This window comes from Sarcophilus harrisii, chromosome 2 (genome assembly GCF_902635505.1).
Source record: "Sarcophilus harrisii chromosome 2, mSarHar1.11, whole genome shotgun sequence".
NCBI lineage: Eukaryota > Metazoa > Chordata > Mammalia > Dasyuromorphia > Dasyuridae > Sarcophilus > Sarcophilus harrisii.
In genome coordinates this window covers 108,023,629-108,047,503 of record NC_045427.1, presented here as the reverse complement: position 1 = coordinate 108,047,503, position 23,875 = coordinate 108,023,629, and the positions used below count along the sequence as shown (strand labels likewise).

Sequence of the window (23,875 nt, the reverse complement as noted above, 5' to 3'; positions counted from 1 at the left end):
TTCCTCAATTAAAATGATAATATATTCAATAGAATGGCTCCCTGGGAAGGGAAAGAAGGAGACTTATGGGAGAAATTTATTAAAACATGTTTGTTGTATTAAAAATGTATTAAAATTATTTTTTGAATAATAAAAAACTTGTGCTATTCCACAAGATTGTCATAAGAAATACAGTTTGTAAACCCCAAGCACCATGTAACCATGAACTATTTTTCAAAAATCATTGAGTGGTATCAAGGCTTAGATAGTGGAGGGTCAAGATGGGAATCAGGAAAACTTGGGGTCAGAGTCTGGACTTTAATAGTCTCAGGCATTTCTTTAAGACTATAAGTTATAGTCTGCTTTAGTGAAGTAGTAGCTACATCAGGTCTTCCCCACACCAATAAAGTCACAGAATCAAACCAAAATAGTTATGATTAGCAATCATAGTAGATGAGGCAACTGCAGTAGAAGTTTGGAGAATCTTCAGAAGTCTGGAATCTTGGGTTCTTGACAGTCATTGCTTGTGTGATGCTGGTCTAATCACTTTAAATTTACAGTCCTGTGAGCAACTCTCTGACTCTAAGTTGAAGGTTGCAATCTGCCTTGGTGGGAAGCATTTCCTCACTTGGACTTCTCTTTATCAGTGAAATCACAGATCTGGCAAAACAACATCAGCCACAAATAACAATAACTTTTGTTATAAATCTTTCAGGCTTGTGTCTGGGTGTGAATTTTTTTTAAATCACATTGCCTGTCATTCTAGGTGCAGAATGGAATTGCACTTTATGCTACATGGACCACAGTGGCAACGCTCTTGAACTTTGCAATTGTGTTAATCTACACGGTGGGGGTGGCCAATTCAACTTCCACTACTGTTGTCCTGTCTATTTTGCTCATGCTGTTGGTGCTCTGGTGAGTAATTCATCCCTCGCTGACTAGATAAGGATCTAGATTTCCATTCAACTCCAGTCAATTTAAGTCAGCTCATCTCAAATCAATGGGAACATTAAATGCCTCCTGTTTATAGAACAATGATGCTGAACATTGAACAGTCCCCTACTTTCCTGGAATTAACATTCTATCAGAGAGACAACATAAACATAATTAACTAGAATATGAAATAATACATGATAATACTAATAATGCCTCATATTTGAATAATATTTTAAGATTTACAAAATGTTTTCATCACAACTTTATGAGATAAGCAATATAAGGATTACTGTTCCCATTTTACAGATGAGAAAACAGAAGGCCTTGGGGGGAAGTCATATAACTATAGAACTAGGAAGCATCAGAGCTAAGATCCGAACCCAGGGCTCCTAATTATTTCACAACTAACTATTTATTTATACATTTATTTGTATACTTAAACTTATTATAAAGGGAAATTCCCTAATAATCAGAATTGCCCATAACTGGAAGGGGCTGCCTCAGGAAGTAGTGACTTCTCCTTCTTTGGACCTAGCAAAAGGCTGGTTGACCACTTGTTACATAAATGTTATATATATATATAGTAGGGGGAAATGTTTATACTTCCAGGTATAAATTGGACTATCAATGTTCACTGAGATCCCTTCCAATTCTAAAATTCTATGGTACTTAATTATTTGGTGATACCGAGTCCCCAAACTCTTACTATATTACAGGTTTACTATTACTATTGCAGGTTTCTGCAAGTGTGTAGGAGAAGGGCAGAATGAGTGCTATGTGAAGCCTCAGATGGGAAAGGTTGATATTACTGAGAAAGGAATCAGGGAAAACTTCCTGGAGGAGGCCTTGGAATAGAATTTTTTTAAAATGGGTATCAATTCTTAATTGATCAATTCATATCATATTCATCAATTGATATATCAATATCAACAGGCATTTCACTAGATTTACAATATTTTCCATGCTAATCACATCATAATCTCTTTAGCTAATGATCAGCATAGTTCATTCAGATTGTCTTAGGAAGATAGCTTTTTGTCATCAAAAAGTATACACTAAGTCGCTATGACCTTGGAAAAACTACGAATCACTCCATACATCTACAATTGTGTACAATGAAGATAACAATATCTGCCCTGCCTATCCCATAAGGCTGTGATGGGGACATAAGAAGGACTAAGAAAGTGACTTTTAAATGTTAGAAGTATGACACAAAGCAAAGTATCATCAGTGATGATCTGTTATTGTCCTCAACAAGTTTTCTCTCGTAGCCTAAGACTGATGCTGCATGTTATGAATCCTGGAAAGATAAAGACTGTTGAGATATGATTGAAATCTGTAGTATGATGAAAGATCTGGGCACTGACTGGGCCACCAAATTCCAGAGTTTCTAGAACCAGAGGAGAAAGAATGGGGAGAGAGGTGAAGGAGTGAGGGGGACAGGGAACAAATATTGATTAAGTACCTACTATGTCCCAGGCTCTGTGCTAAGTCCTTGAGAAGAACATTTCTTAAATTCCACAACATGAGATTATTTCTCCTCTACTTAAATCCTGGGTGCCCTGTTTGTTTTAAGGAAATAAAAAAAAATTTCATTCTACAGATGAAGAAGTTGAGACTCAGTTACCAGGGACTTCATTAAGGCCATACAGTTACTTAGTGACTAGTCTTTATGCAACCAAATCCATTCTATGAGACTTTTTTTTTACGTGTGAAAAGTTTAAAATGGTAAATTTAGTATAATTCAAGGTGAATTTACATAATAATATTAGGCACAGAGAAATAAGTATCCTCTGAGATAATAAAACAGATTATCATGGACTGAATATGTAAATCATTTGAGAAGGGTTTGGATAAATTTCCAATAGGCTGATGCTAGAACCTAGAGATGTTTTTGAGGTAGAACCTGTTTTAACCTTTCAGGTTATTTCCATGAAGAAGAGCCAGAACCCACTCCAAATTTGTTTGTTGGTGCCTCTGCCATATATATCATGGATCCATGTCAGTAGTTTGTGTTTTATAGATCTTATCCATTGCTGTGTGACCTTGGGCAAATGATGGAACCTTCCTAGACCTCAGTTTCCCCACTTGTAAATAAATTGAGAAAGTTAAACTAGATATCCTTGGTTAACTAACTCTAGGGTTAGGAATTCCATGAATGATATTTGCCCCAGTGTTTAGATTCAGTGTAGAAAAAGAAAAACAAAAATCTCTTTCACTGGATTCTCCCTAATCATTTTCTTTCCCCTTTTTTTCTGTGGTTGCTGAAATTTGGATGTCTTTTCATGTGACTCCAGTGAAAATGGGGCCTTCTCAGTCTATCCATCAATCAACAAGCATTTATCAAGTGCCTACTGTGTGCCAGGCTCAGTTATTTGTCATCTGTTATCTTCCTTCATGGAAATTTCAGTCATATTATGCATTTCTGATAATTCTCTACAGCTCTGATTTCACTTTTTACATCTCCTCCAGAAAGAAAGTGACCCCTATTTCATTTGCATGGGAAGCTCAATGATATTTTTGATTGGAACACCAAAGTTTAGAAAAGGAGGAGGTCTTACCCCTTTCCCCAGGAGGAAATTTCACTTCAAAATTCCTTGTCTAGCTCTAGATAAAATCAATTATAGCTAGAAATAAGCCAGTCTGTCTAGTTCTGCAAATGACAATAATTAACTTGTGGGCTCAATTTGGTTCATGTTTGACCAAAGTAGAATTTTCACTCTCAGGAGTGAAAATGTTCAGTCTCTAACTAACTGGGTTAAACCAATCAGGAATATCAAAAAGAAGGAAAAGGAAAGAACTTAGAAGGAAGGAATTCTAGTTTTTTTTTTTCTATTCTTTCAAAAATATTTTGTTGATGGCTTTTGTTTTCATAGTGCAATATAAAATTTCTAATACTGCTAAGTCACTTCCCAACTAATATTCACTGGGTTAGCTATTTTTTCCTTACTTATAGGGGAGAACTCTTCTACTGAGTAGAAGAAAGTTTCATAATTGGACCTCTAGAACAATATCAATCACTTCATTTGATTTAAATAGGGACCTGTAGCTTAAGGTCCCAAAGTCCCCAGGCTGTGGTGGATCTGGTCCATCTCAGATAACTTTTTCTTTTTAGCTCATTATGTTTCCACTTGCCTGGAAATCTCAAAATGTAACTTGGGAATAGCACTTATCTAGGTTTCTTCCAATGTAGATAATAGGGTCTCAAGTTCCTATATAAACACTCAAGGTAATATATTCTTATCTTTCAGGAAAGTCTTTATTTCAATTCACAGAAAATGCTTAAGATGCAAAAAACTCAAAAAAGCTAATAAGCAGATATAGAAAATATAATAAAGTACTCCAATAACCCATAAATTCCCCAATAAGACAATCATATGAAGCTGAATAAGCATCATTAATTCCTGTTGTACATTCACAGTTTGAAGTTCTCATTGTCAGAGCAAGCTACAGGTTTCTTGATTCCTCAAGTCTTATATCCCTATTATTGTTCTCCTAGCCATGTAGGTGAGGGCCAGGTTGAGGAGATTGAAAAATACGATTACCATAGAATCCTACACTTTCTTCCAAGAGGTAATACTGCTCAGGAAATATCCTTTAACCTTTAGATTAGTAGTTCTTAACCTTTTCTGTCTCACAAACCCCTTGGACTGTCTGGTGAAAAATATGGATCCCTTCTCAGAATACTGTTTTTAAATGCAGAAGACAAAATACATACATAAAAGGAAAGCAATTATATTAAAATAATTATTTATCTTTCTTTTAAAATTTCCCATCCCCAAGTAACCCAAAACTCTTGAATTTAAAATTATTCCTAAGACTCCCTCCAAAGAAGTAATCATTACTGAATAACTGTAGAGAAGAGATAGCATGAGCATTGCTTTTACCAATTCCCTATCCCAAATCCAGATCTTCTTTGATATTCAGTAGATTATCCTTTGAACAAGGAAAAAACAAAAAGCAACACCCCCCCAAAAAAAAGCCCTTCTAACTCTTTTACTTGGTAACACTAATGTTTTTGATTTTCAGAACTCTTCATAACCTAGCTTCCTCCTACCTTTTCGGTCTTCTTTCTCTTCACTCCCCAAACATGTTCTTCAATCCAGTGACACAAGCCTTGGAGCAAGACACTCCATATCTCGGCTCTGAGCATTTTCTCTGATTGTCCCCCACGCTTGGAGCACTTTCCTCAACTCTAACTACTGACCTCCCTGGCTTCCTTTAAGTCCCAACTAAAATTCTACCTTCTCTAGGATGCCTTCTTGCATCTCTCTTAATTCCAATGCTTTCCTTCTGTTAATTATTTCCCATTTATCTTGTCTATAACTTGCTTTGTATAGATTTGTTTCCTTCTTGTCTTATCCATTAGATTGGAAGCCCCTTGAGATTAGGGACTATTTTTTGCTCCTTTTGTATCCCTAAACCTTTGCTTAATACTTGATATGTAGTAGGTATTTAATAAATGTTTATTTATTAATTGATTGACTCTATGGGATGCTATGCTAAAGCTCCAGAAAGTCAATTTCTAGAATTATAAAGTTTTTATTTCTTAAGTGCTGTCACTCTTTGTCTCCTTAGGTTTTACCTGGAAAATTTCCTCCTGGATAAATATGTACATTACATCCTCGTTGTGTATCCGGTGGTCATGATTGCATTAACTGGCAATATTGCTCAGCATTATGATCCATCTGCTCCAAGCACAAACAACATTTTTACAGGTAAATGAGTAAAATGAGTAAAAATGAGTAAAAAAAAGTAAAATATTTTTAGCCATTCCAAACCAAAGTGAGATCTTTGGTTCATTTCAGCAGCTTGATCCTCAAATTTTCAAAACAAAACAAAACAAAAACAAACAACAATAATAACCACAAAAACCCCAATCTGGACTAGAAGATATCTGAATTCCGTACCCACTCTCTCTAGCTCGATGTCAGGTCTGCATAAGCCTGTATGGAACAGTTTCTGCTCTGCACTTCTCGCTCCCTCCCATCCTGAAGCGGGGAGCACACACCACCTTGTCTCTGCCATTTTTCGTCTGTCAGGGAATGGCCATGCTTCTTTCTCCAGTTCAGACAACCGGGCTGTCCTTCCTGTCCCACTCATTTTTATGTCTCTTTTCTAGTTGTCCTTTTAGTTGTGACAAGTGTGATGTTTTTGGTTCGGCTTGGCCTGGTAACCTGCAGACATCGCTATCAGCGGCTTTGGAAAGATCCTCAAAGAGGCTGAGGACGACCTCAGGAAAAGCAGCTGCAGATCTTGGGAGATGGAGCCAGAACGCCTTTCTGGGAAGTCATTCTGATCATGGGCAAGACTGCTGAGGATCAGGGCTCTCCCTAAAGTCATGCAGCAAGTGAATATGCATGAATGAAATCCCTTTATTCAGCATTTACTAAGCACTAACATTATGTTAAGAGTTAGGGATACAAATACAGAAGTGAGACCTCATCTTTCTTTTCAAAGGGCTTTGTAGAGAATCCTATCTATCATGGCCAGGGAAAATTGTTTTGATCTGGGAAGTCACAGTAATGATACATGGTGCCATATAGGAATTAAGTGATTCCTAAGTCTTTTTTCCCCTGTGGCAATTGGGGGTAAGTGACTTGCCCAGGGTCACACAGCCAGGAAATGTAAAGTGTCTGGGACCAGATTTGAAATCAGGTCCTCCTGACTTCAGGGCTGGTGCTCTATCCACTGAGCCACCTCACTGCCCCTCCTGAGTCTTTTTTTTAATACTAATTTTTTAAAAAGTAAATTAAACATTTATTTTCTTCCTTCCTACTTACTCCAGTTGGGGGAAAAATGAAAACAAAATCTTTGTGCCAAATATGCATAGTCAAGTAAAACAAACACCCAAATTATCCACGTCCAAAAATGCATCCTGAATCTATCACATGGATTTACTTCTTTATCAGAAGGTGGATAGCATGGATCTTTATCAAACCTTTAGAATCATGATTGGTAGATACATTGATCAGAGTTTGTAATTCTTTCATGAGGTTGTTGTGTAAATTGTTTTCCTAGTTCTGCTTACTTTGTTCTGTATCATTTCATGTAACTCTTCCCATGTTTTTCTGAAACCAATCACTGTCATTTTAATTGCACAATACTATTTTTACTGCATTACTATATTGTAATTTGTTCATCTGTTTCCCAATTTTATAAGCACCCCCTTCATTCCTTTTTTGCTAATCCCCAAAGAGCTGGTACAAATATATACATCTATATTTTACAAATAGTCTCTTTTCTTCTTTCTTTGATCTCTTTGGTATATAAACCCAGTAGAGGTTATTGTTGTTGTTGCTCATTCTTTATTCTTGAAGAAGACCAAGATAAAATGAGACCATTGGTTTATTTCAGCAACTTAGTCCTCAAATTAAAAAAAAAAGTAATTGATATCTGAATTTCATACCCATTTTCTCCAGCTCTTCAGCTCTCTCTGCTAGGTCTAAATAAGCCTGTATGGAATTGTTTCTGATCTACACTTCCCACTCTCTCCCATTTACCTCTATGGAGCCTGAGAACACACACAACCTTGTTACTGCCTTTTTCTGTCCAACACGGAATCTTGTTTTGCCTTGAGAGTGAAGTGGATTTAAGTGAGGCAGAGGTGTACAAAGCCTTTAGCCTCATTTTCTCCTCCAGCCATTGAAGTCCAGTAGAGGTATTGTTAGTCAAAGGATATTTTCAATTTAGTAACTTACTAAGCATAGTCCCAAATTGTTTTCCTGAATGACCCTAACAATTGATAGCTCCCTTAACACTGAATTTGTGTATCAGTTTTCTGCAGCATTTCCAACATTTTTCATTTTCCATTTTTATCGATTTGGCAATTTGATAGGTATTGAGTTAAAACTTTGGAGAAACTTTAATGTGTATTTCTCTAATTATTAGTGATTTGGAGAATTATTTCATATAGCTGTTGGCAGCTTGAATTTCTTATTTTGAGAATTGCTCTTCATATTCTTAGATCATTTGTTGATTGCTGAATGATTCTTGTAAATTCTCATCACTTAAGATCACTGGGGGATGAATTGTTTTGGTTACAGTAACTCATGAAGATTATCTGAGGTGTGACAGGCTTTATGGTCTGCTTTGGTAGAGGGAGTAGCCACATTAATAAAATCACAGATTTTTATTAGTACTGAAATTTATTTTATTTTATTACCTAAAAGCAATTTAGGTTCTGGAAGGAATCTGGATCCTTGATGCTATAGTTCCTCAGGTGCCATAGAGAACATAGGTGACACTCCTCCTAAACTACTGAATTTGCCTCCTAAGCCATCCACTCAGCAGTCAGAGAGAAAATTATAATTCCAAGATTCTCTGCTCATCCACCTTTCTTATTTTACATCAAGGAGGAACTAATCAAAACACCATTCAAATAATTCAACTCATCTTCAGACTCTTGCTCCTTGCTCCTCATTTTTTTCAACTCCTTAAGATTATATTGTATAGCTCTATTCTTTTTCTAGGGCAGCCATGATAATGAATGAAAGGGGAGATTGGACCAGGTCTCAAAGTCCTTTCTGTCCATAAATCATATAGATATTCCACCATATTGCAATAAAGTAGAATTATATCATTATTGCATGACTATTCCATTAAAGTGTTGATATCTCTTTGCTTGGGAAACATCATTAATAATGTAGAATTGTAACTAATAAAGAATCACAAAATTTAGGGTTGAAAGGGACTTCCACAATCATCTGTTCCAACCAATTCTTGGAGAAGGATCTTTGCTTGAATATGATTGACAAATTATAATATAACCTCAATATGAAGATCTTCGGGGAAAGGGAAACTCACTGATTCATTAGATAACTCATTTCACTTCTGGATAACTCTAAAAATTAATTTTTTTCTAAGCAGCAAAAAATTATTTATTAATAGTCCAAGAAAAAAAAATCTGGGCCTAAAAAGACAAGCTCCAAGTAAGAAAGGATTTTTTGTTTGTTTTTTGAGTGAAGGATACAAACTTCTTTAGCTACCAGTGTACATATCCATTGTCTTCAAGAAGGTCATGGCACTAAGGAGACATTGAGAAATAACTGGTGGGACTGGAAGAGCTTCAGAACCCATCTACATTTCATCACCTTTGATGGTCCCCTGATCAGTGTCTCCAGAGGTGGGGGAGTGAGGTAATCCGAGTACATTCAGCAGAGATATTGCTCCATCTCCCAGCAGACTACATTCCTTGTGGGACTGGCATACACATTTAAAATGCTGTGGGAGTGCCCGTATTTGGATCTCCAAAGCCATGCAAGTCTCCCGACCCACCTCCAGTATCCTGACTACACCTTTGCCATTGTCTATTCCCTCTTTCAGATCAGCCTGGATTCCCTATCTTTGGTTCCTTTGAACTTCAATAGGCCACAAACACACACCCTATTTCTTGGAATAGCACCTCCTTTGGAATACCAGCCCTTTGTAGAGGGAGCCTTGTTCTGGTCTGTTGATTTTTCTGTTTTACACTTGTAAAAAACACTAGGGACGGTGGTGATTCTTCATAAATAAAAAACACTAGCACTTTGTTGCTAAGGAGATGGGCTCCTCCACCCCGATACCCTGAGAAGCTGGTTTGTATGGCCTGACGGCGCTTTTTAGAAAGATCCCAATCTCACAATCTAGACAAAATCAATCACATGGTATCTTGATTCTTCCCAGCAGCCTGGAGAAATGTAACTCCTGAGGTAGGAGAATGAAAAGAGAACCATCTTACTCTCTTTCCTTGGTGAACCACTTTAGGTAGTTGGTTCAGGACTAGCAGGCTGTTTTGCCTTCAATTCTATGTAAAAACTGACTGCTCACAGGAGTTGATGGTCTTGAGCCATTAGGAGGATCCAGGTTGCTAAGGCAGGAGTGGGGGTCCCTGGGGACCCAGCTCCTTTGAGCTGTGGGTTTAATAACAAACATATTCTGGTCCTTGTACCATATCACTTGTGCTTGCCTGGGGCACAGGTGTCTCTCTGGAGTGAGAGGAACAGTAGGACTAAGTGGGGTACCTGCCCTGTGGACGCCTACAAATGGCAAGCCCTATCCTGATTGAAGCAGCTCCTGGCCTCCAATCAAGGTGTTTAGCCCAGGATAAACCCCACCCCAAGGGGTCACAATGTCAGTTCCCAGGCCCATCTCATCTGGAACATTGCCTAGTGAAACCACTTCTAGGTCAGAAGTATCAATGAACTTTTCTTAGTTGAGCGTTCAAAGGATTTCACACCAAAGGAGCTGAAAGTAAATACTTTTCCTAGGTTAGGCCTAGAAACAAATTGGGATCAAGTTTCATTATTCCCTGTTCTAGGAAGGGATGGGCAGTTACTCTGGGCCCAAGTCCAGAAATAGCCAGCCTGGCTAGGATGAAGTGCCCAAATCTTGTTTCATGGCAAGGTGGGTTATTTCAGAAACCTGTCCCTTCAAAATTCATTGAGACACAGCATTAAATCTAGTGAGTCATTTGCAACTTTCTCATTTTTGTCTTTCCAATTTTATATAGATATTTTTGTTCAATTGATTGTTCTAGATTCGTAGTTTGATCTGGGGAGTAGACTAGAAAATATGACAGGTGATGATAATCTTCTTTTTGCCTTCCCCATAGCTTTATGGAGCTCAGGGGATCTTAAAGAAGCATCCCAGAGTGTCAGGCAAGGGAAGCAAGGTTAAAAGCCAAAAGCACTAATAAAGAAGACTGGTGGCAAGAAATATTTATGGGCAGCTCATCTTTCCTCATTCCTTCTGTGTTGAAAAGAGTCCTTTTTAATTAAACCTGTGAACCAGGAAGAGATATGGAATTGTCTAGATCGAGAGGCAGAATTGGATTATTTTTCCTAAGGAGATCCTTCACTGGATTCACATTTGCAAGACCTTTTCTCGCCTAACAATCTTTTGGAGGAGATGATGTGAGGGATCTTCTGAAGTCTAAGGACTCAGACAGTTGAAAACCATATCTCCCAGCTGAGCAAATTTATAGAACTAGACCTTGGCATAAGTAAAATAGTGTGAATCCTACTGCCTCAATTGTAGGATTGCTTGCCCAGGTATCCTCCAAGTGCCCACTAACCATTGTTTCTATCCACAAACCCCTATATCTCCTTTGTCCTGTTTCTACCTGGGCAACAAGCCAGAGATAGCAGGTAACTTTTACATGTCTAAGCTAAACTGTAGCTGAAGAGCTGAGTTTTTCATATTAAGCCTTGACTCATCCCTTTGAAATGTGGCAGAATGCTGGGTCCAGCCCATTCAGTGGAACTTGACTAATTATAGAAGAAACCATTGTTCTAGGAGAAGAGTTACTCATAAGATTCACTTAATGTAGCATATCTGGACAGGTCCAGATGGTAACAAAATAGTCAATAGCCAATGACTATAACCCATTAACTGGTTCTTCCTTTTATTCTCTCTTTCTGGTCCCTCCCTTAAATCTGCTTTGATATCAAGGGAAAAAGCATCTCTGTAATTTCAAGTCATTTGAAAAGCAAACTGACTCTCCTACCGTCACCCTTTCGAATTGCTTAACTGGATGTGGCGTCGAGCAATTTGACATGCTTCATGATGAGACGCTTACTTCGGTTCTGGTGGTTGGTTATAGCGTTGAATGGCTGACATTAAAGGCCCAGAGAAATAGATCCAGGCTCAGCATCTCCCTGAGACAGAAAAGAGAGAAATCATCATTGCAATAATGCTTCAGAAACATTCAGTCACCGTCAATGAAGGCTACTTGAAGGAAAACAACCTTATCCCCATAAAGATGGTTAACAGTGTTGCCATCTTTATGGGGATAAGGTTGTTCATAAGTTGGGTGCACAGCCATTTAGGAAGACAGGATCAAATCTATCAGGATATATATTTTTTCAACATAAAGATAGTCTCTGGAGAAGGATAGCAAAGGTTGTGGGAATACCAGAACAAAGAACTTATGGTCATTAATTAGCCACGATAAGCTAAGCTTTCCTATAATTAATACCCCAGAGAATGAGGGCTGACATTTACAAATAATTTTAAAGGTTTTAACTTATATGGTATTAAACCTTCTTCCTACTTTGGTTCTATTATCCCTTATTACTTTTCCAAGGTTTGATGTGGGCTATTTTGGAAAATCAATGCTTTGAGTCTTGTATGAGCCCCCACTAGTGCAACATTTTCCATCATAGACCATGCAAAAACTACAATTCCAAGGTCAAAGCTTTTAATTAAGACACCAAACCAATACAAATAATGAGGGAATAAAGTAATAGAATTATTCTTTCACTTTCCCATAAACATTTTTAATCTTCTGCACCTCTTGAAGGTGTTGGCTAGGGAAGAAACAGCCTAAAGAAAACCTAGGAAAGGATGTGGGTGAATGAGGTAAAAAAAAAAGTCAGTCATGTTGTCCCCATGTCTTTTCAGTATTGTCTCAATGACCAACATGAGGATCTTCTATTGTAGCTCATTGGCCTTAGATTTACTTAAGATCCAGCTATCACTTCTCTGCATATGGAGTGAAACACTTGATTTGCCATTTTCCAATATCTCCAGAACCTGAATCTGCACAAATCCATCCTGTTCAACTCTCCAACACAGAGCTCAGTAATATCTTAGGACTTCCCTTTCTCTGTGCTTTCTTCCAGCTTCTTTCCAAGTTTGGATCAATTGATATAATTTCTAAATCTAGGCCTAAGGCTTCTAAGAGCTTCTCTCAGGGCTGACTGGTTTCCATGACGGTCAGTTGGCAAATCGACTTAAGCACTTATTATTATTATTAAGCACTCATTAATTGATGGCCACCATGCTAAGTGGAGAGGATGCTAAGAAAGAAGGAGAAAATGCCTTGACGGCACAGTCCCTATCCTCAAGGGACAGACACTCTAATGGAGGAGCCAACATAAGTAGCTATGTACATTTAAGATATGTACAATGCAAATGGAAAATAAAGCCAAAGGGAAGGCATTAATAGCTGGGGAAATGGGGAAGGCTTCCCATAAGGAGTAGGCTTTCAGTTGAGCCTTAAAGGAAGCCAGCAAAATTAAGAGATGATGTTGAAGGAATGGAGTACTTTAGGCATGGGGAGCAGTCAGTATAAAGGCTGAGGGGGAGAATCCTATAAAAGGAACAACTAGCGGGCCAGTGTAGCTGTATTATAGTATGTGGAGGAGACTGAAGTGTAAGAATTCTGGAAAGGTAGGAAGATGAAATAACATATGAATAACTTTAAATGCCAAGCAGAGGATTTTATATGTGAATTTAGAAATAACAATGAGCAACTGGAGCTGATGAGCAGGACAGGAGGTAGGTGAGGTGATATGGTCAAGTTTATGCTTTAGCATCCTCACCTTAGCAGCTGAGAAGAGGATGCAGTGGTGGGGTGAGAGACTCAAGGAGGAGAGACCAACCATAATTCTATTGCAATGGGCCAGCCAAGGAGTGATGAAAGCCTTTACTGGGATTGTGGTGGTCAGAGGAGAGGGAGGAGGATCCATATGAGAGATAAATATGGAAGGTGAGTCAGAGCAAGGAATTGAGGTTGACTCTGACAATGAAGTCAGGCAGAAGTGTTCCCTTATGGATCCTGGATGTTGTATTTTTTAGCACTCTTGGTCCCCTAGAGGATGAAGTCATACTAAGTAAGAAAATAAGTGGGGTATCTAGGTGGTACAGTGGATAGAGCTGCAGCCCTGAAGTCAGGAGTACCTGAGTTCAAATCTGGTCTTAGACACTTAAACACATCCTGGCTGTGTGACCCTGGGCAAATCACACCACCAATTGCCTCAGCAAAAAAATAAAATAGAAATTAGATAGAAGGGTGAAGAAAAGACATGGGTCATGGAACTTGATCACTCATTATTCAAAGTTAATTTTCAACAGTTTTAAAAAAGGAGACTCTCACATACCCATCAAGGATGCATGAATCTATAGAGTAGTCCTTCTGTCACACACTCCAACACATACCTCAGAAAATCTGCATTCAATTCTATTGGTGTTTCAGTCAAAAGGCAGTAGACAGTTTCAGATACACAACTTCAGATACATGTCCCATGCCAGCATGGGACAATGGAAAGAATATTGGCTTTGGAGTCAGAGGGTCTGGGATCAAATCTTGACTCTCTTGCTTAATCTCTTGAGATAGCTGGGTGATGCAGTGGGTAGATTACTGGGCTCAGAGTTAGGAAGTGAGGAAGATCTGAGTTCAAATCTAATCTCAGATATTAATTAGCCATGTGACTCTGGCTAAATCACTTAATCCTGTTTGCCTCATCTATAAAATGACCTGAAGAAATGAATAGCAAATCACCCCAGGGGTCTAGAAAACCCCAAATGGAGATACAAAGGGTTAGATACAATTGAAAAAACTGAACAAGACTCTGAGCTTCCCTGGACCTCAGTTTCCTCATCTGTAAAATGAGGGGATGGGATTAGATGGCCTCTGAGACCCCCTGCAACTCTGATACAAAGTCTTTTCAATTGTGCCTTCAAGGCAGGGAAGTCAAGAGGCAAAGGGGAAGAAAGAGAGCATTCTGTACACTGGGGACAGTTAAGGAAAGGTTATGGTGTGTTGTGTAGGAAGAAGAGCAAATTGGTCACTGTGGCTGGATTGTAGATTGTGTAGAAGAGAAGGAGGAAAAAGGAAGAAAACTGGAAAGATAGGAAGCAATTGGTTTATAAAGCCTTAATTCTAAACAAAGGGAGGGTTTTACATTTAATATTGGAAAACATAGTGAACTATTAGAATTTATTGAGTGTCTGTGTTGGGACAGGAGTGGGGTGGGTAAAGGATGTACTTTGGAAAAATCACTTTGGCTGCTGAATGAAGGATGGCTTGTGTTTCAGATCTTTAGAGTAAAAATAATGGTCTGGAATAAGGAGAGATTTGAGGCGCTGAATTTGGGGTCAAGAAGGTCTAAATTTGAATCCTGCCTTAGACATTTACTCCCTCTATGTCACTTCACTTCTCAACCTCAGTTTCCTTATCTCTAAAAAGGGAAATAATACCAACATCCCAGAGTTGTTATGAAAAATCAAATGAGATGATATATGTAAAGAATCTTGCAAACCATTTTGCAAAACCAGCTATTACTATTGTTGCTACTGTTATTACTACAACTACCACTATCACCACCACCCTCACTGTGATAACTACTACTAATCACCATCCTCACTGTTACTATTACTTTTACTATTACCACAATTACCGCCACCACCACTATTGCTACTGTTACTATTGCTGCTACCACTACCACTACTACTACTGCTGCTGCTGCTACTGCTGCTGCTACTATCCCTACTGTTATTACTATTCCTCCTACTATTACTATTATCATCACTACTACTACTGCTACTATTACTTGATGCTGCTGCTGTTACTACAACTACTACTACTATTACCATTACTACTATTACTGCTACCATTCTTACTAATACTAATACTACTATTATTATTACTACTATTACTATTACTACTACTATTACTCACTGCTGCTACTACTAGTAGCAATACTAATACTACTATTACTACTACCACTAACTAGTCCTACTACTATTACCATTGCTATCATTATTACTACTATTATTACTGCTACTACTATTATTACTACTACCACTACTAACTATTCCTACTACTATTACCATTACTACTACTACTGCTACTATTCTTACTATTCCTACTACTACTACTACTACTACTACTACTCCTCACTGCTTCTGCTACTGCTGCTACCGCTACCACCACTACCACCATTACTACTACTATTAATGCTGCTGCTACAGCTGCTATCACCATTACTACTACTATTACTGCTGCTGCTGCTGCTGCTACTACTACTACTACTACTACTTTTGAAGGTAAGCCAGCATTTGGCTATTGTTCCAAAGAGTAAACTTGAAGTATGTTGCCCAATGTTAGGGGGAGGGACTGGATGCCCTGAAAACTCTGCCAGGCTAACTGCTTTGTAGTACCTAGAATTTGCCATGCCTCTTCTATAGGTTTTTGTCTTTCCTGAGTGTGGGGAAAGAAGTATCAGTGGGAAAAAGCAGTAGGAGGAGATGAGAAGGAAATAGTGTAACAGGACAATCCCAGATTGAAAGGAGGAAGCACATTCCTCACAGCTGATGGAAAGTAGCCTGGAAGGCAAGGTTGAACTTCAGAGTAAAAATAATGCCAGCATCAAAAAGGGAGTGCAGGTTACTATCCCCTTTGGGAATGAGGAAGGAGAAGCTGATGCAGCAGAGAGGGCATCCCTGCTAAGGAGATGTAATTCATCAGAGGTGTATCCAATGTCTTTGTCCTGGGACAGTGGACGCAAAGGGAGGCGCCTACATTCCTATGGCAGAAGCTCACACTACTGTGAACAGGTGTGGAAGGGGAGAGTCAAAAAGTGAGATTGAACCTGAAATGTGTTTAAAATCGACAGGTCTTGAAACACTCATTTCTCTGCAAGGTCCTTCACTTTCTTTTTGCCATTCTGCTGGCTTAACAGAAGCTCAAAAGAGCATGAATTTAGAACTGGGAAAGATCATAAGGTGAATGTAAACTCCTTGTAAGCAGGGATTGTTTCCTTCTCCTTACCTGTAGCCATATTCTTGGCACATAGTAGTGCTTAATCAATGTTAATTAATCATAGATTTAGAATTGGGAGGAACCCCAATCCTCTCATTTTATAGATGAAAAAGTTAAGATTTACAAAAGTGGCTTGTCCAAGTTCATACAGCTAGATAGTGACTGATGCAAGTATAGTGCTCTACCAGCTACTTCACACTGCCTCTAGCCCAATTTGCTCATTTAACAAATTAGTAACTAGCACATGTTCTCTCCTTTGGAGTTGGTGGTTGTCCTTTTTAGGTTTCTTAGTAAGACAATTCAAAGACTCATTTAAAATTTTAAGACAGCTCTCAGAGTGTCATCAATTTCCTTGCTCCAGATTAGCATAATGATTCATTAGAGCTCTAATTAATTAATACAAGGGAGAGTGGACTAGTGGGTTGAACTCTAGATTTACAATCAAAGAGTCTTAGCTTCAAATCCTGCTTCCAGCACTGCCAACTGTGTGATTACTTTCCTAACTGGTAAAATGGAGATTATAATATCTGTAGTTACCTCATTAGGTCAAATAAATTAATATGTGTAAAATTCCTTATAAATACTAAGGTCCTGTATAAAATTTTGTTGTTGTCATTCAGTTGTATCTGATTCTTTGTAAAACCATATGGGATTTTTTTGGGCGAAGATACTGAGGTGGCTTGCCATTTCTTTCTCCAGATCATTTTACAGGTGAGGAAACTGAGGCAAACAGGGTTAAGTAACTTGCTCAGTTATATAGCTAAGATTGGATTTGAACTTAAGTCTTCCTGACTTGTTGTATCTACTGCATCATCTAGCTTCCCAGTAATTAATATTATTATTAATAATGCCAGACCATGGTAGTAGTTAATATTTCATGGATTATGAAAAAACTGGCACATTAATACATTGTTGCTGGAGCTGTAAATTGATGTAACCATTTTATACAATAGTTTAGAATTAAATCAAGAAAGTAATTAAGGTATCCATACCCTTTGACCTAGATATCCCACTATCAAGGGTCTACTCCAAAAAAGTTAATGATAAAAAGAAAGATCACATCTACTCCAGAATATTTATGGCAGAACTTTTTGTAGTAGCAAAGAATTGGAAACAAAGTAGATACACATCAACAGGGAAGTGGTTAAACAAGGTGTAAAGGAATCTTATTTTAATATAATGAGCAGTGACTGATGAATCCAAAGAAATACAGAAAAACTTATGTGAACTGATTCAAAGTAAACGGAACCAGTAAACAAAGTAACAGATAGCAAAATCATGACCACAATAATGTAAATGGAAAGAGCAAGAACAACAACAAAACAAAATCAAATGTGAAATTATAATGGCCACATTTGTCCTCAAAGAATAGATATGAGAAGGTCCATCTTCCGTATATGAAGCCCTGTCTATACAATGGCAGGGCATTTCACTATATGAATGAAAAATACTGATGTATTTTTTTTCCTCTTTTTTGAAATCTTTGTTCAAGGGATGGCTTTCTGGGAAGGGAGGGAAGAAAGACATCTTGGGAATTTTTTCAACATTTATTTTTGTAAAACTTTGTCTTCCAAATTTTTCTCTCTCCCTCTCTCACTTCTTCCTCTCCAAGACAGCAAACACTCTGACATAAGTTAAATATGTGCGATTCTTTTAAAAATAATTATAACTTTTTATTGACAGAACCCATGCCTGGGTAATTTTTTACAACATTATCCCTTGCACTCACTTCTGTTCTGACTTTTCCCCTCCCTTCCTCCACCCCCTCCCCCAGATGGCAAGCAGTCCTATACATGTTGAATATGTCACAGTATATCCTAGATACAATATATGTGTGCAGAACCGAACAGTTCTTTTGTTTATGCAATTCTTTTAAACATATTTCCATATTTGTCATGTTGGGCAATAAAAATCAGACCAAAATAAAAAATATATAAGAAAGAAACAAAGAGGTAAAATACTATGTACTTCATTCCACATTCAGTCTCCATATTTCTTTCTCTGGATGTGATGGGCATTTTCCTTCCCAAATCTACTGGAATTGAATGGCATTTATTTTCAAAATGATGTGCCATGTAGTAAATTCCATAGAAATGAGGCTATTTATGATAATGGCTAATAATAGTGAAAGCTAGCATTTAGGTAGCACCTATGTGTTGGACATTCAGGCTAAGTGCTTTACATATATTATTTCAGCTGATCATCACAACAACCCTGGGTTAATGATTTTAATTAAATAACTCAATTGGCTGCTAATTAAAAGTCACCAAGGGCAAAGAGAATTTTACTCATTAATCAACTTAAGTAAAGAAACTAGCCCCTAAGAGTTAGAGGAAGAAATACTCCAAATGAGAAGCCATGTCAAAAATAAGTCGAAACTGCCAAGGGGCCCAGTGGATAAAGCACTAGGCCTGAAGTCAGAAAGACTTGAATTCAAATTTCAGATCCTTATTAGCTATGTGACCCTTAGCAAATCATTTTAATTCTATCTGCCTCAGTTTCCACAACTGTAAAATGGGGATACTAACAGTACCTTCCTCCCAAGATTATTGTGAAATGACATATGCAAAGCATTTTGTAAACCTTAAGCCATTATATAAATGCTAATTGCTATTACAATTAAAGAAACTGAGGCTTAGGGAAGTTAAGAGGTAGCTCAGAGGTTCATTGGAAGATATGCTGGGCTTGGAGTCAAGAGGATCTGAATTTCAATATTACCTCACAGATTTTTCTGGCTGTATTATTCTGGATAAATTATTAGCCTCTTTTAACCTTAGTTTCCCAGTCTGTAACGTGAGGATAATAACTACTTACCTCAGTCTTTTAAAAAAATGTTTAATAGTATTTTTCCTAAATAAATATATGTGATGATAGTTTTCAACATTTATCTTTATAAAACCTTGTGTACCAAGTTTTTCTCCCTCTCCCCTCCAAGACAGCAAGCAATCTGATATAGGTTAAACATGTGCAATTCTTCTAAAATATTTCCTTATTTGTCATGCTGTGCAAGAAAAATCAAATCAAAGGGGGAAAATGTGAAAAAGTACCTCATAGTCTTGTGAGCATTAAAACAAGATGACACATAAAGTGCTTTGCAAATTTTTTACAGTCATATAAATGCAAGCTATTATTATTATTATTATTGACATTAAAGGCAGGTTTTCAATCTAATTTCATTGATTCCTAGAGTCAGTACTTTTATTCAAAAGATGTCTGAAATAAATTTCCCATTTTCTCTTTTTTAGAGGGACAATGGGGAAATAGGCCCCATAGGACAAGACAATATCCTTGGCTATCTAAGAGTCACTGATTATAGGAAAAAGAAGCTCACCCAGGAAGGAAAATTCAGCATCTTGAAGCCCGAACCATTTTGCTACCCACATAGCACTTCTACTGAACAACTCTTATTTTCTTCCTTTCTCTTTCAAAAATTTAAATTTAATTGATATATTTTCTTTTTACATCACTTTCATTTTCTAATGCTATCCCTTCCTCCTGCCTGGTCTAATGAGCCATCATCCCTTGTAACAAAAAGATAAAAATGAAAGAAAAGAAAAAAATAGTAGCTAACTTTGTATGTCACTATGTGCTAGGCACTGGGCTAAATGCTTTACAATTATTCTCCCATTAACTATGACAAGAGCCTGTTGAGGTGGATACTATTAAGAAAGAAGCTCAGTAAGACTGACCAACACAGCAATGGAGTTGGACAATATATACAACATTTCTCATGCACAACACCCCCCTCTCCAAGGAAGGGAGGGACATGCATTTTATTATCTCCTCAGACATAAGCTTGGTTGGTTCAATTACATAATATTTACTTTCATTTGTGTTCTTCCGTTTACATTGTTGTAGTCATTGGGTATATTATTTTTTCAGTTCTGCTTAATTTATTCTGTATTATTTCATACACATCTTTGCTTCTTTGAATTTTTCATATTCATCTTTTCTTCTGGCATAGTACAATCCTATTACATTCATGTATCACAAGTTGTTTAACTATTAGTCCATCTATGGAGAAACAAATATTTATTAAGTAGCTACTATTTCCCAAGTACTATACTATGTGCTTTACAATATAATCTCATTTGATCCTCACAACAGTGTACTTATGCATATCACTCTCTCTCTCTCTCTCTCTCTCTCTCTCTCTCTCTCTCTCACACACACACACACACACACACACACTATCTTTCTGTCTTTGATCCCTAAAGCATATATGCCTAAAAGAGATCTCCAAGTCAAAGGAAATGGTCATTTCCCCTAATAACAGCAAAGTATCTCCCATATAGTAGGTGCTTAATAAATGCTTATTGAGAAATTGCTTTTTGGTAACTTTTGTAGCATAATTCCAAATTGTTTTCCAGAATGGTCAGACCAATTCACAGCTCTGCTAGGCATAGATGAGCCCTTCCACTGGTCCTTTAACATTTGTTTCAACTCATTGCTTATCTTCTTTGACATTTTACTGGTTATCAGTTGAAATGTTAGTATTGCTTGATATACATTTATCTTATTTATTTGTGACTTGTGGCAATTTTTCCTGTGATATATAATAGTTTGTAATTCTCTTTTTGAGAATGGGAAAAGCATGTCTGACTTTAAGCCTTATTATCCTGAAAATCTTCAGTACAAACAAGTTCTGGCATTGAATCAAATACTCCCAAGAAAGCTTGACTCTCTCAGGTACCTATACTGATGAATGCTGCTGCTTTATATAAAAAGGCCATTGAAATCTTGTTGATGAAATAAGATTTGAGGAAGGGAAAGAAGGAGCTCTCACTCTGACAAGAGAAGTTGAAAGTGATGGAGAAGGAAGCTGTGGAGTCTGAAATGGTAGATCACAGATTTTCCCCAAATAATAGCTTCTAAGACAAAGCATCTGGAGGAGCCAATTAATTTCTCTAGAAGAATCTTATTTGAGGAGGGGCAGAGCCAAGATGATGGAGAGTAGACTTGTCTTTATCTGAGTTCCTCCAAGTAGTCCCTCAAATCAACAGCAAATTAAGCCTCTGAACTGGTTTTGGAGTGACTGAACTCACAAATATTTGGAGTACAACAAATTTCCAGAAGAAGATACTTTGGAAGAACTTCAGAAAAGGTCTGTTTCAACCAGGCAGGGGAGATAAGCTGCTGAACCCAGACCACAACTCAGGGAGCTCAGGACAGGGAGCTGGAGCAGGAGCCAGGGCATTGTGGCTTCTATATACCTGGGAATCTACTGTGAGGCTTTTAGGCTACCCTGTCCTGGTTGTAAGCTGGTGGTTCAGTAGATTTGTTGTGAGACACCCAAAAGCAAATACAAAAGGCAAATTGTGAGTCACTGAACCCGGGAAGAACATGGGATTTGGCCTGGCCTACCCAGCACTGGAATTCAGGTACCAGCACCAGCCCCAGGGCAAACTAAAGCAGCTTTTGACCCTTTGCCGCAAGAGCAGACCTTAACCTTTTAAAAAATGAGCAAAAAACCCCAAAAAGAACTCTGACCATAGACAGCTTTTATGGAAAAAGAGAAAAACAAACCTCAAACTCTAGGATCTTAAAGGCAAATCAGCTCCAGATGAAGCCCCAAAGAGTGATATGAGTTGGTCCCCATGTCACAAAACTCTCTGGGAAAAATTAAAAAAGGATCTTAAAAGAGAGTTAGAAGAAAAATGGGGAAAGGAAATGAGAATATGGAAAAGGAAAACCAGAAATTATTTGAAAACTCCTTAAACAATGGACTTGATGAAATAGAAAAAGCATATAATTCCTTACAAAATAAATACGAAAAAGAAACCAATTCATTAAAAAACCAAAATCAGTGAAATGGAATCAAAATACAATGAACAAAACACTTCATATGAAAGTTCAATTGGCCAAATGCAAAAGGAGATAAAAAAGCTAACTGAAGAAAATAATTCACTAAAAATTAGAATTGAACAAATGGAAGCTCTGTATCTCTGTTGTGGATATACTTAGAAGGTGCAGATATAATTTTGATTTTATTGTGATGATATAAAAAAAGAAACCAGAAGAGGAAAGGTGATTCTACTGGAAGGAGAGAAAAATGGAGTTAAAATGGGGTAAATTACATCTCATAGAGACGCAAAAAAAAGACCTATTACAATTGAATGAAAGAGGGGAGGGAGATGAGCATTGTGGGAAACTTAACTCTCATCAGATTTGGCTCAAAGAGAGAATATTAGATACATTTAGCTTCACAAAAAAGTTTATGTCAGCCTATATGGAAGTAGGAGAGGAAGGAGGGAGGCTAATAGGAGAACAGAAGTAGAAGGGGAAAGGTATAAGAAAGGAGGAGGTGTTGTAAAAGGGGAAGGCTGTTTGAGGAAGGGGATGGTCATTAACAAAATACTGGGGAGTAGGGAAAGGGGGAAAGGGAAAGTATAACTAGTGGTAAACAAGATAGCAGGAAATACAGAGTTAATAACTTTATCTGTGAATATGAATGGGATGAACTCTCCCATAAAAGAGAAGCAGGTAGCAGACTAGATTAAAAGCCAGAATCCTAATAAATAAATAAATAAATAAATAAAAGAAAGAAAGAAAGAAGAAGAAGAAGAAGAAGAATCATCTCGGGGAAGCAGAAATTCATCCACAAAGTAAGGGAAGCTACTTCAAAGTCCAACCACAGATGTCCTTTGCATGTCATGACATCCTGAGGTATTTTTTTATTATAGCTTTTTATTGACAGAACATATGCATGGGTGATTTTTCAACACTGATCCTTGCAAACACTTCTATTCCAACTTTTCCCTTCCTTCCCTCTACTCCCTCCCTTAGATGGCAGGCAGTCTCATGTATGTTAAACATGTTAAAGTATGTCTTAAATACAATATACATGTACAAATTTATACAGTTCTCTTGTTGTACAAGAAAAATCAGATTTAAAAAGGTAAAAATAACCTGGGAAGAAAAACAAAAATGCAAGCAGTCCACACTCTTTCCCCAGTTTTCTTTTGCAGGGTGTAGCTGGTTCTGTTCATCACTGATCAGTTGGAATAGAATTGGATCCTGAGGTGTTTTTTTTTAACCACAATTTTCTCAAAAGGATGGAAATATGATTATTTTTGGGGAAAGAAAAGCTGTTATACATACAAATAAAGGGTAATAATCCATGAATAAAAATGGCAGGGTGAGTAGATGACTGAATGGGGTTGGAAAATGAACCTGACCAACTTTACATATTGGGAAAATGAGAGGACATTGAGAAATACAACCATGGCCCTTGGTGAAGATTGTATTTTAGGGTAATCTGATGCTGATGATTCTCATATCTTCCTATTCTGCCCCAAACTTTCTTTGGGCTTTAGTCTCCCATCTCTAAGTGCTTTTTAGTTATCTCAAAATGGACATTCAATGGACATCTTAGACTCCATATGTCAAAAATGGAACTCATTATCTTTCTTAATTCCATCACCATGATCTTCT

At 37.5% G+C, this 23,875-nt stretch overlaps 1 protein-coding gene across 4 annotated transcripts in view; it reads left to right on the top strand.

The window, feature by feature from the left end:
- Window positions 1-6,172, top strand: part of LOC100923562 — a 79,674-nt gene extending 73,502 nt beyond the window's left edge. For all 4 annotated transcript variants that reach the window (XM_031950564.1, XM_023494911.2, XM_023494912.2 and 1 more), the window contains exons 6-8: window positions 746-894; window positions 5,494-5,633; window positions 6,038-6,172. In XM_031950564.1, the coding sequence (XP_031806424.1) occupies window positions 746-894; window positions 5,494-5,633; window positions 6,038-6,141 (393 nt within the window). In that variant the 3' untranslated portion in view covers window positions 6,142-6,172. The remainder of the gene's footprint in view (window positions 1-745; window positions 895-5,493; window positions 5,634-6,037) is intronic.
- Window positions 6,173-23,875: the final 17,703 nt, after the last annotated feature.